We start from the raw sequence: 12,172 nt of genomic DNA on the forward strand, positions 1-12,172 counted from the left end.
GGCACCAACGGCACACAAGCACTGCTACTTAGCAACCCTAGGGAAAAGGTCTGGAAAGTTTCTCATTCCAAACCGGCCACCAGGTCAACGCCCCCCGAGGAGAAGAGCTGTCGGACCCCACCTCCCTGGCGGTGGGGAGCAGCAGTTTTCGCTCAGGTCCGTAGCCCAGGGCGGACCAGGTCCGAGAGTAGAGCGAAGGCGGGAGTTCCCCGAACTGGCTCCAGCGAAATCTGGGGGCGCGCCCTCCGCTGGCAGCACAGTTGAGGCCCGTCACGTTACAACTGCTGGTCATGATACTCCGGCGGGTGGACCAACGGCTCCACCATGGCCATGAGTCACCTCTCTAAGGCCCTGGCGGGCACTGTAGTGAGGATTACACCGCAGGGACCGGAATGTCAGCACGTGGGCCCTACACTCCAACACACGCGCACGCGCAGTGGGTTACCCTCAAGAGCCAACACGCAGGCTGCCGGGAGCCTACGTGCCATTGACTGAGTCTGACCCCACGAGACCGAAGCCCCGCAGGACAGGCCCAGCAACCCCACGCTGCATCCATGGTGGAGAAACCCCGGAGGTGTTTCCCCGACCACCTGTCCCTGCGGGAGATTCCAGGTGGCCCTGAGCTGGTCAGCTCGGTACAGGAGTGAGGAAGGGGGGGGAAGGGGAGGTGGACGAAGACCACTCTCGGGCCCAGAAGTAGCTCCATCCCCTTCCTCACACCAAGCTCAGCTAGCCCGGGATGCCGAGCCTGTCCCTGCACTGACCAGCTCGACAGCATCATGACAAGAAGCCGCAGGCACCCGCACAAATGAGCCAGGTGAAAAAAGGCAGCCGCCCGCTGGCCCAGGGAGAAGCGGCTTGTGAGCCCCACCCTGTGGATGCTGTAGCTGGGTAAGAGAGGCAGGCTCGACCCCTTCGGGAGAACCACCTTCCCCATTCACCGCAGCCCGGGTACTCTGCCCCCCGACCCCCAGTGGCCACCAGTCCCATCCTGTCCGGCACCCACTGGGCACTGGGACTTGTAGCCTCCTGCATGTGAAAGGGACAGAGTCTCCCTAGAGCAGCCTGGCCAATCCCGGCAGCTCAAACACCACGAGACAGACCCCAAAACCAGGCGATTGGCTCAAAAGCATGTGAAGTCTTGAAAACACAACCTAACTGTGTAGTTTTGGTCTTTGGAATTTTTAACAGCCCCTGCCCCCAGCATGGGATTTTGGGCCCCACTCGCAGGAGCTCTCACCCCACACTGCCCATCCCAAGTTCAACACTCAGTTCTGCTCCCCAGCCGGAGCCCGGCTTCTCCTGCAGCTCCCAGTTTTTCACCCTCCTCCTTCCAAGCCCTGGGGACTGCAGCAGAGCCCCTTCCCTCCCTCTCCCAGGCCAGGTGTTGCAGGGGGAGGGGAAGGATCAGGGTTGTACCATCCGGTCCCCATTGCTCACAGGGGTCAGGGGGACAAGTGGTGGAGCTGCCCTGAGCTGCTGGGGTCTCTGCTCCCCCCTCCCCTCCTGTGAAAGCAGTGTGGGCTCCTAAGAGTAGGGGAGAGAGCCCTGCCAGCTTCCAGCAGCAGTTCTCATTGGCTGCTCTTCCTGGGAGGCAGGGCAATGGGAAAGGCAGCCAATCAGAGAGGGATCTGAAATGCATGTAGGGTTTGGAGGTTCTGGCTTCGCCCCAACCTGGCTTCCAGCCCTAGCCCTGCTGGACTCACTGCCTCCCCTGTCAGGGTGAGGTCTGGGGTTGCCAACTTTCAAATCGCACAAAACCGAACACCCTAGCCCCGCCCCTTCCTCGAGGCGACGTCCCCTGCCACGCCACTTCCCTGAGGCCCTGCCCCCCACTCACTACATTCGCTCTCCCTCGGTGGCTCACTCTCCCCAACCCTCACTCACCTTCACTGGGCTGGGGCAGGGAGTTGGGATGCAGGAGAGGGTGACAGCTCTAACTGGGGGTGTGGGCTCTGGAGTGGGGCTGGGGAAGAGGGGTTTGGGGTGCAGGAGGGGGCTCTGGGCTGGGGATTGGGATGCAGGAGGAGATGAGGGTTCCATCTGGGGGTGCGGGTTCTGGGATGGGACTGAAGGGTTCAGGGTGCAGGAGGGGGGTGCAGGTTGAGGCAGGGGGTTGGGATGCAGGGGGGATGAGGGCTCCAGCTGGGGGTGTGGTCTTTGGGGTGGGGCCAGGGATGAGGGGCTTGGGGTACACAAAGGGGCTGTGAGTTTGGGGGGGGGGCTCAGGGTGGGGGTGCAGGCTTACCTCAGAAGGCTCCCAGTCAGTGATGCTGTAGGGCTAAGGCAGGCTTCCTGCCTGTCCCGGCACTGTGCTGCAACCAGCAGGTCCAGCTACTAGGCGGAGGGGCCAGGAGGCTCCGCGCACTCCTCTCACCCTCAGGCACCGCCCCTGCAGCTCCCATTGGCCGTGATTCCCGGGCAGTGGGAGTGTGGAGCTGGTGCTCTGGGCGGGGGCAGCGCGCGGAGCATCGTGTCTCCCCCGCATAGGAGCCGGACCTGCTGGCTGCTTCCGGGGCGCAGCGCAGTGCCAGGACTAGCCTGCCTTAGCCCTGCAGCACTGCTGACTGGACTTTTAATGGCCCAGTTGGTGGTGCTGACCGGAGCCGCCAGGGTCCCTTTTCGACGGGGCGTTCCAGTCGAAAACTGGACACCAGATCATCCTAGTGAGGTCCCTGCAGGTCAGGGATGAGGCTCGGTGAGGGATGGGAAGGGCTGGTGCTGAGGTGCCATGCAGTTCCCTTTGGGGGACAGCAGTGGGCATGCTGGGCCCAGTCCAGAGCTGGGGCAAATGGACGTCAGTGGCACTGCCCCCATTTACACCCACTCAGGATCCGTCCCGCCACCTCCAGGGCTTGGCCCAGCTGAGCCCTGAGCGCACTGTGAAGGAAGACACCTGGGGATTTCATTAGTAGAGATTGAGGGAGCCTGATCCCTCAGGAGGAGCAAACCTAGCAGGAAAACGGCCTATTTCCCAGGCAGCGCCTCCGGCTGCTCCTGCATTAACCCTGTGCAGACAATGCAGGGCAGGGTCGGAGCTGGGAATTATCGGTGTTTTCATTCACAAGTGCCCAGAGAGAGGGTCACACTGGCCCTCCCTTGCATGGGGACCACCTCTAATTTGCATTCAGTGGAGAAGATTGCATGTGCACTCTTTAACATATGCAGCCACCTTGCAAAGCCCTCACTGGTGCTGCTCTCCCTCGTGGGGTCCACTAGGACTTCAGAGGCGTATCCCATAGTGCTTTGTGCTGCCGTGACCTCAACCACTCTAAGTCTTTCCCCGTGAACTCTGAGAGCCCTGGTCTGCGTTTGTGGGCACACAGGGGGAAGGGTGGGAAGGCGCTGGAGAACTATCAGCGCTCGCGTAATGTAGCCTGGGTCCACACTGCTAAGTGGGACACAGGCTATGACCCACGTGCCCAGCTGGGCCAGCTAGCCGAGTGAAAAGCAGCTCTTCACCAGGGTCAGAGGGTTGGGGGTGTGGATGGGAAGGGGCGAGGGGAACACCCAACACCCCGCGTTAACTCTTTAGTGAAGACAGACCCTGGATACTGCTGTGTTCCAGGGGGAGCACTGCATGTTAGATGTGGAGTCTCCCCCAGCTGCCCCTCTGTGTTAACAACAGCGGCTGCAGCACAGAAAGCTGGGGGCTGCGTCAGACCTATGGGGTGCATTGTGTCCCAGCCCCCACTTTAAGCAAACTAGAAAACATCCTTCCTCCAACCCTGAGTCAGGCACCTAATAAACAGCCACTAAACAATTCTGCGGTGCAGAGGCAACTGCCTATTCACACCCTGGACAACAATGGGCTATGTGGACATGCAGATAAACCCACCTGCCCACTCCAGTGCACATGAAGGGAGACAGAAACATGGACCTCCAGCCAGACTGATAAATACATGGACACAAAGACCCTCTCCCAAATTTCAGCCCTGACTGGGGGAAAACCCCCTCTGAGATTGGCTGCCTCCCTCTGGGGGCAGAGCGTGTCTGGACTGCTGGGGGGGAGGGAGAAGTGATGGAGGCGGCACAGTGATGCAGAGAACTGATGGGGAAGCTGGTGGGTGGGGGGGTGAACTGATGTTGGGGGAGAACTGATGGGACAAAGCTTCTGCAGCAGGGGGCCAAAATCACTTCACTCCATACATTTGGGAGAGCAGGCCACACTGATCATCACCCGCACACATTGTATTCAGAAATCAAAAGAATGGCCAGAAAACTCACTGCAACATGCAGCAGGGCTGAGCTGAAGAGTGAGGTTAGTTTTGGGCAACACATTTCAATGCAGAGCAGTCAAATCACAGAGAGTTTGGAGAAGAGAGATCAAAAAGGTTTAGAAATTAAAATGCCCTGAAGAGATCAGAAGATGGAACACCTCACATTTCTATGGCACCTGAAACAGCCCAAAGCACTTCACACACTATATACATCCCGTGCAGCCACTTCTGGGGTAGAACGCCCAGCAAACTGCACAAAACAGAGGGGGCCGGATTTTGGCCAAGGAAGCCAAGCTCCTGCATTCTTACACAAAATGCCCCGGATCTTTAATGTCCATGCAGAACAGACCGGACCTTGGTATTTTAAAGTCTTGTCTTAAAGACTCATGTGTAGCAAACTGCATGGAATTCAGTTTATCTACCTTGGCATGGGCTGAAAGGCTGGGCATGTTTGTTCTGGAGGAGAAAAGGCAGAGGGGAAACATGAAAAGTGACTACAAATACAGGATATTAAAAGGGTGTTAGAAAGAGGTTTGAAGCCAATTCTCACTCATTACTGAAGACAAAACAAGATGCTCTGGGCTTATGGAAAGCTGCATCAAGGTGGAATCCTAAGAAAAATTGTTTAAACTCTTAAGAATATTGAAGATGATGGGGCAGGTACCAAGGTTTGTGAAATCAGCATTAATGGAGGTACTGGGATAGAACCATAGCTCATGTAAATCAGAGCAGCTCTACAGAAATCATTGGAACTACTAATAATTTATATCAGCTGAGGACCTGGTGCACTGAAGGTGGAGACCGGAGATCTATCATTTAGGGATTGCATCAGTCCTGCTGTGATATAGGGATCTGAACTATACTGCCACTGACCCACTAGACTTTCCTGTAATCCAAAGGATTCTATAGTGATTTGATCTCTATGGCCATATCTTGCTCTCTCTCTCTCTCTATTTCAGTACTGGGCATTAGAGGGGTGTGACATTCATTGCCTGAAACTTTTTATCAGCAAAAAACGCAAATTCTGAGACACCAAAACATTTCTCAGATGTCTGATGGCTTCACCGAGTGGTTCATATCAAAACCAAAAAAACTTCTGAAAAAAAGTTTCAATTTTTCACTTCAAAATGACTTGTACAGAAATTTCATTTGGTTTTTTTAAAGTTAAAAAAAATCAAACTAAATCGACGTGGAATGTTTAGTGTTGAGTCCAACAAAACATTTTGTTCTACTCAAAAGGATTTTTTTTTTACTTTTCTATTTGCCAAAAATGTTCTAAAAATTACTTTTCAGGTCGACTCGAATTTTTTTTTATATATTTTTCAGAATTGACAGCAACCTGAGAAATCAGTTCTTTGAACTAAGGACACGTCCCAACTTACCCAAGTAGTCATCAAAAGAGAATTTGTCATTGTCCCAGATCTGGAGGATAAGCTGGGGTGGGACTTTATTATCCGTCTTGTCCAAGCTCCAGAAGTGCTCCTGTGATCACAGGGGAAAGGAAACAAACCAGAAAAGATGTTGAGCAGAAAGAGGAATACGGGGCAATCGTCATTTCAGACATTGTGTGTCTTTAGCTCCTTCAGTGCGCGCAGCCATGCTACCACAGACTGTAACCTCATTAGTTCTCACATGTCATAAACACTGGCCTTAGCCAAAGCATGGATGGGAGACATTCAGTGGTGGTGTAGGTGTCTCCTGCTGCCTAGACCACCCAGGGCCAATGACCCCGAAGGGTGGTAACAGGTACCATGCTGCTGAAGGATCTCTCTTTTCAAAGCATACATTTTAAGGCCACAAGAACCAATCATAATCATCCAGTCCGAACTCCTGCATAACAGAGGCCAGAGGACCTCACCCTGCAATTCCTGCATCAAGACCACAATTTCTGTTTGTGCTATGGGAGATCTGTTAGAAAGATATCTAGTCTTCACTGAATGGCTGCATGTGATGGAGAACCCCACCACATCCCAAATTCCAAATTACCATCCATGTTTACAATTTATGCCTTATTTCTAGTCTGAATTTGTTTCCCTTCTGCTTCCAGTCATTGGATTTCATTCTGCCTTTTACTGCTAGATTAAAGAGCCATCTACTGTAAGAAATCTCTTCCACATACAGATACGTACAGACTTTGATCAAGTTACCTCTTAAACTTTTCTTTCATAAACTAAATAGATTGAGTTTCTTCAGTTTCTCTCAATGGAAGGCATGATTTTCAGATCTCGAATCATTCTTGTGAGTTTTTTCTGAACCCTTCCAATTTTTCATCATCTTTTGAAGCGTGAACCACAGAACTGGATACAGTATTCCAGTTATGGTCCCACCAGATGAGTCTTGGTCCCTGTCACAGAGGGCCTGCCCCGCACCGGCCCTGAGAGGGTTAAAACCAGCCTAGGGAGGCTGAGCGGCAGGCAGCCAAGGAGTGGCTGCAGGGGAAACAGCCAATCAGGGCCCAGCTGGCCCATATAAAAGGAAGTTGCAGACCAGAGTGAGGGAGTCTGCTGTAGGGAGCCTAGGGAGAAGAACGGCTTCCTAGGGGACTACAGAGAGACCAGCACCTGGGGAAGGGCAGGGGCTAGCAGGGACCGGGGGAAGCTAGGGAGAGCTCCTGATGGGCTGCCAAGACTTACAGGCTCGAGGCCCTGGGAAGAGGGCAAAGGAGCTGGAGCCAGAGGCAGGAGCAGAAGGCGCTGAGGCTGCGGGGAAGTGGCCCAGGGAATAGAGACAGTGGCCTGGAAGGAAGAGGCAGCAGGAAGCTGCTGTTTGTATGATCCCTGGGCCGGGGCCCAGAGTAGTGGGTGGGCCTGGGCCCCCCACTAGCCGCTGAAGGAGCAGCCCAGCTGTGTACTGCCAAGTCGCTACGAGGAGTGGTTGGACTCTTGGTGGAGGAGTCCCCTGGAAGTGGGGGAAAACGGATGGTGACTCGGCCGCAGGGCTGTGCCATGAAGCAGATGCTGAGAGGAAGGAGCCATAACGGGTCTGCAGGCGGAGGCGAGGACGGAAGCCACCACCACCTGAGGGTGCACCCGCTGGGACTGAGCTAGTTCCCAAAATGCCCAGCAGGAGGCACCAGGTGGTGAGTGACCCCGGGACAGTCCCACTAATATTCCAGCAATGGTCCCTCCGGAAGAGTCTTAGGCCTTGAACACCGAATCATTAAAGATCCCATGGCCCTCTTTGCAAGAGCTGGGATGTCAGTCCTGGTGGTCTGGCCATATGCTGATGTAAGAAATTGCATTGTGACTATCTAAATGTTCCCTGCACTTTCCATTAGATATGGTGCTCTCCCTCCATTCACTATCAGCCAGCTTTGCTCTTTGCAAATCTTCCCTCTGGAAACTTGGGTTCACATCCTGTGTAGGCTCCAAGTGAAACTGAGCTTGTGGTGGCATCATCTAGTTTATCATGGATATTGGCCCACGTCAAAAAAACTGCCACTTAATTTGGTACAATTGGTCAGTGTCCTCTCTAAAAGGGCCTGGTACTATGCTATTAGAAAGTGCCTGCAGATTAGGAGTGAGACGCTTCGGTAGAGAGAGATGGAGACTCGTGCACAGTGAAGGCTTCATAATTCCTGGATCTAGTCAATGGAGTATTGCTCACATGGGGATGCAGGGTCAGGACCACTATCTCTGTTGAATGTTCTCATTAAGAGCCATGGTGCATCCCGTAGGCAAGGCTTCACGCCCTCCTGTGTCAACATGGCACTATCATAAATGGAACTTGATTTAATTAAAACCAGGAAATGTGGGAATTATTCATGACACATTCTCCCCGCCATAAATTCACCACTGGAGCTACAAACCTCGCATTCATTATATCAAGCAATATAAGAAAAAAGAATGTGTCAGACTCCGTAAAAACATAAATAATTGACCAGGGCGATGGTGGGGGGAGGGGAATATTTAAACCCCATTGAAACTGGTTTCATTTAAGAGATCCCTCTGGAAGGTTGTATTTCAATTTATCTCCAATCCTCTGCTCACTTTGTAAAAACACACTGACGGTTTTGAAATGGGGTGTTTTATTTATGCATCTTAAATATTTTAGGATCCAGAAAAATTATAAAATAATAAATGGAAACTTCAATTTTTTTCACCTCTTCCTCCGAGAAACTGGTGTTTTTTCAAGGGGGTGGGAGAGGGGAGTCATTTTCCCAAGTAATAAATTATTCTAAATTAAAACTGCTAAAAAGGACTGGCGTCTGAGTCTTCCCTTTCCTACATTTTGATTATGTCCTACCCTGTAGAGGGACTGTTAGCTACCCAAGGGGGAAACCACAGAAGAGGGACCCTTGGGAAGTGTTATGGATATAGAGAGTCAACTTACAAAAGAGATATGGTTAAAACGTGGATGTCTTAAAGTGAGCCACCCAAATCCATATTTTAGGTACCTAGACTATGCAACCCCATTTTCGGATGATCTGAGCACCTGCAACTCCCAGTTACGGGAAGGGCCTAACTTTAAGGGACCTGAGTTTCAAAATGCTGACCTGCCCCTTTAAATATTGGGCATGTAGGAATATTGCTCGGGCATGTAGGAATGAAATCAGGAGGGCCAAATCGCACCTGGAGCTGCAGCTAGCAAGAGATGTCAAGAGTAACAAGAAGGGTTTCTTCAGGTATGTTGGCAACAAGAAGAAAGCCAAGGAAAGTGTGGGCCCCTTACTGAATGAGGGAGGCAACCTAGTGACAGAGGATGTGGAAAAAGCTAATGTGCTCAATGCTTTTTTTGCCTCTGTCTTCACTAACAAGGACAGCTCCCAGACTGCTGCGCTGGGCATCGCAACATGGGGAGTAGATGGCCAGCCCTCTGTGGAGAAAGAGGTGGTTAGGGACTATTTAGAAAAGCTGGACGTGCACAAGTCTATGGGGCCGGACAAGTTGCATCCGAGAGTGCTAAAGGAATTGGCGGATGTGATTGCAGAGCCATTGGCCATTATCTTTGAAAACTCGTGGCGAACAGGGGAAGTCCCAGATGACTGGAAAAAGGCTAATGTAGTGCCAATCTTTAAAAAAGGGAAGAAGGAGGATCCTGGGAACTACAGGCCAGTCAGCCTCACCTCAGTCCCAGGAAAAATCATGGAGCAGGTCCTCAAGGAATCAATCCTGAAGCATTTACACGAGAGGAAAGTGATCTGGAACAGTCAGCATGGATTCACCAAGGGTAGGTCATGCCTGACTAATCTAATAGCCTTCTATGATGAGATTACTGATTCTGTGGATGAAGGGAAAGCAGTGGATGTATTGTTTCTTGACTTTAGCAAAGCTTTTGACACGGTCTCCCACAGTATTCTTGTCAGCAAGTTAAAGAAGTATGGGCTGGATGAATGCACTATAAGGTGGGTAGAAAGTTGGCTAGATTGTCGGGCTCAACGGGTAGTGGTCAATGGCTCCATGTCTAGTTGGCAGCCGGTGTCAAGTGGAGTGCCCCAGGGGTCGGTCCTGGGGCCAGTTTTGTTTAATATCTTCATAAATGATCTGGAGGATGGTGTGGATTGCACTCTCAGCAAATTTGCGGATGATACTAAACTGGGAGGAGTGGTAGATACGCTGGAGGGCAGGGATAGGATACAGAGGGACCTAGACAAATTGGAGGATTGGGCCAAAAGAAACCTGATGCGGTTCAATAAGGATATGTGCAGGGTCCTGCACTTAGGACGGAAGAACCCAATGCACAGCTACAGACTAGGGACCGAATGGCTCGGCAGCAGTTCTGCGGAAAAGGACCTAGGGGTTACAGTGGACGAGAAGCTGGATATGAGTCAGCAGTGTACCCTTGTTGCCAAGAAGGCCAATGGCATTTTGGGATGTATAAGTAGGGGCATAGCGAGCAGATCGAGGGACGTGATCGTTCCCCTCTATTCGACATTGGTGAGGCCTCATCTGGAGTATTGTGTCCAGTTTTGGGCCCCACACTGCAAGAAGGACGTGGATAAATTGGAGAGAGTCCAGCGAAGGGCAACAAAAATGATTAGGGGTCTGGAACACATGACTTATGAGGAGAGGCTGAGAGAAGTGGGATTGTTTAGTCTGCGGAAGAGAAGAATGAGGGGGGATTTGATAGCTGCTTTCAACTACCTGAGAGGTGGTTCCAGAGAGGATGGTTCTAGACTATTCTCAGTGGTAGAAGAGGACAGGATAAGGAGTAATGGTCTCAAGTTGCAGTGGGGGAGGTTTAGGTTGGATATTAGGAAAAACTTTTTCACTAAGAGGGTGGTGAAACACTGGAATGTGTTACCTAGGGAGGTGGTAGAATCTCCTTCCTTGGAAGTTTTTAAGGTCAGGCTTGACAAAGCCTTGGCTGGGATGATTTGATTGGGGATTGGTCCTGCTTTGAGCGGGGGGTTGGACTAGATGACCTCCTGAGGTCCCTTCCAACCCTGATATTCTATGATTCTATGAAATGCTGGAGGTAGGAGTGGCCTCCTTTTGCTCACGAGAAGAAAGGAGGCGGAGCTCCTGCCAAGAGGGGCAGAGACTTAGAGTCTGAGGGACCGACAACGAGGATAACTGGCTCTAAGGGTGAACATATCATAGAAGCCGAAGATATCGCTGGATGTTCAATTTCACAGTGTCTCCCACAGTGAAAAGCACGTGGCATTTAACTGACTTTCATCAGCCGAGTCCATACTTTTTGCCACCGAAAACATGATGTTGGGAACAGGGATGAAATGTAGAATCTATTCGCAATTCATGGGGTGAGACGAAGAATTCGCAGCAAGCCGAACACTGGGGCCCCTTGTCTGAGCCAAGTCCCGCCACGCTAACTCACGCTCCATGGGCGCTCCCATTTTGATTTCAGTGGGCTTGATTCCAATGGCCTTATTCATACGTAGGCATTGTCTACACTCCCACTTCTGACAGTGTAACTTACGTCACTCAAGGGTGTGAAAAAACCCACATCCCTGAGCGACATGAGTGGCATCGGCGGAAGCGCAGGTGCGGACAGTGCTATGTCGGTGGGAGAGCGTCTCCTGCCCACACAGCTACCACTGCTCGCTGAGCTGGTTTTATGCTGTGGGCGGGAGAGCCCTCTCCCATTGGCACAGAGCGACTACGTGAGCCACCTTACAGCGGCGCCATCGAACTCACATAGACCCATCGAACTCAACCGTATTGAAAGCGGAAGGCAGCATGGACTGGCGGCAGGGCACTGACTTGGGTGTTGGTAGACCTGGCCTCTACTCCTAAGCAGCTGTGTAACCGCGACAAGATCTCCTCTCTATCTCTGCTTCCCCCCACCCCCAAACCCTTTGCCGATTTAGACTGTAGCTCCTCTGGGCAGGGACTGTAATGGGGCCCTGATCTCAGCCTCTCATTGCTACTCTAATGCCAATAATAACATGTGGAATACGGTGCTACTGAGTCTGGGCAGCAGAAACTGGCACAATGGGATTGCTCATGTACTCAGTTACTGCTCAGCCAGGGTATCAGAATCCGGCCCTCAACTTTTAGTCTGCAATAAGCACATTCACCGTCCAACACTGCAGCTTTTACTCAGATGACCAACCCTGCCTTCAGTGAGGCTCTCTGCCTGACTAAGGATGACTCACGCAGGATGAGACGTTTGGCAGATTCAGATACAGCACACAGTTTGCACAATCGGTACAGCTTGGCCTTTCTTGTGGAAAAATACTGTCAGCGTGGCTTGGCCAGCAGGAGAACACTCCTCCTAGGAGCCATGTGAACCAGGAGACACTGCAGAGCAAATCTGGAAACTAGGTTGTGAAAAGGGATCAGGTGGAGGGGAAAGGGGAGGAATTCGATGCATAGCTAAGTTTATGGTCTATTTTGAAGCAGCGAGAAATTTGCCTCGATGATTAAACCTTGCTACGAAGGTGCACCATAAAATTACCCTTTGCAACAATTCTGCAAGCCCGGGAGGGAAAAGGAGGTGAATTATTGTCGGTTTTGTTTTGCAGTGGTTTGGAGAGGGGGCGGTGTGTA

At 51.8% G+C, this 12,172-nt stretch overlaps 1 protein-coding gene across 8 annotated transcripts in view; it reads right to left on the reverse strand.

The window, feature by feature from the left end:
- The window catches only part of DYSF (dysferlin), a 300,238-nt gene that overhangs the window by 22,341 nt on the left and 265,725 nt on the right, over positions 1 to 12,172 (reverse strand). For all 8 annotated transcript variants that reach the window (XM_043544959.1, XM_043544960.1, XM_043544958.1 and 5 more), the window contains one exon: positions 5,603 to 5,702. In XM_043544959.1, the coding sequence (XP_043400894.1) occupies positions 5,603 to 5,702 (100 nt within the window). The remainder of the gene's footprint in view (positions 1 to 5,602; positions 5,703 to 12,172) is intronic.

This window comes from Chelonia mydas, chromosome 4 (assembly GCF_015237465.2).
Source record: "Chelonia mydas isolate rCheMyd1 chromosome 4, rCheMyd1.pri.v2, whole genome shotgun sequence".
Taxonomy (NCBI): domain Eukaryota; kingdom Metazoa; phylum Chordata; order Testudines; family Cheloniidae; genus Chelonia; species Chelonia mydas.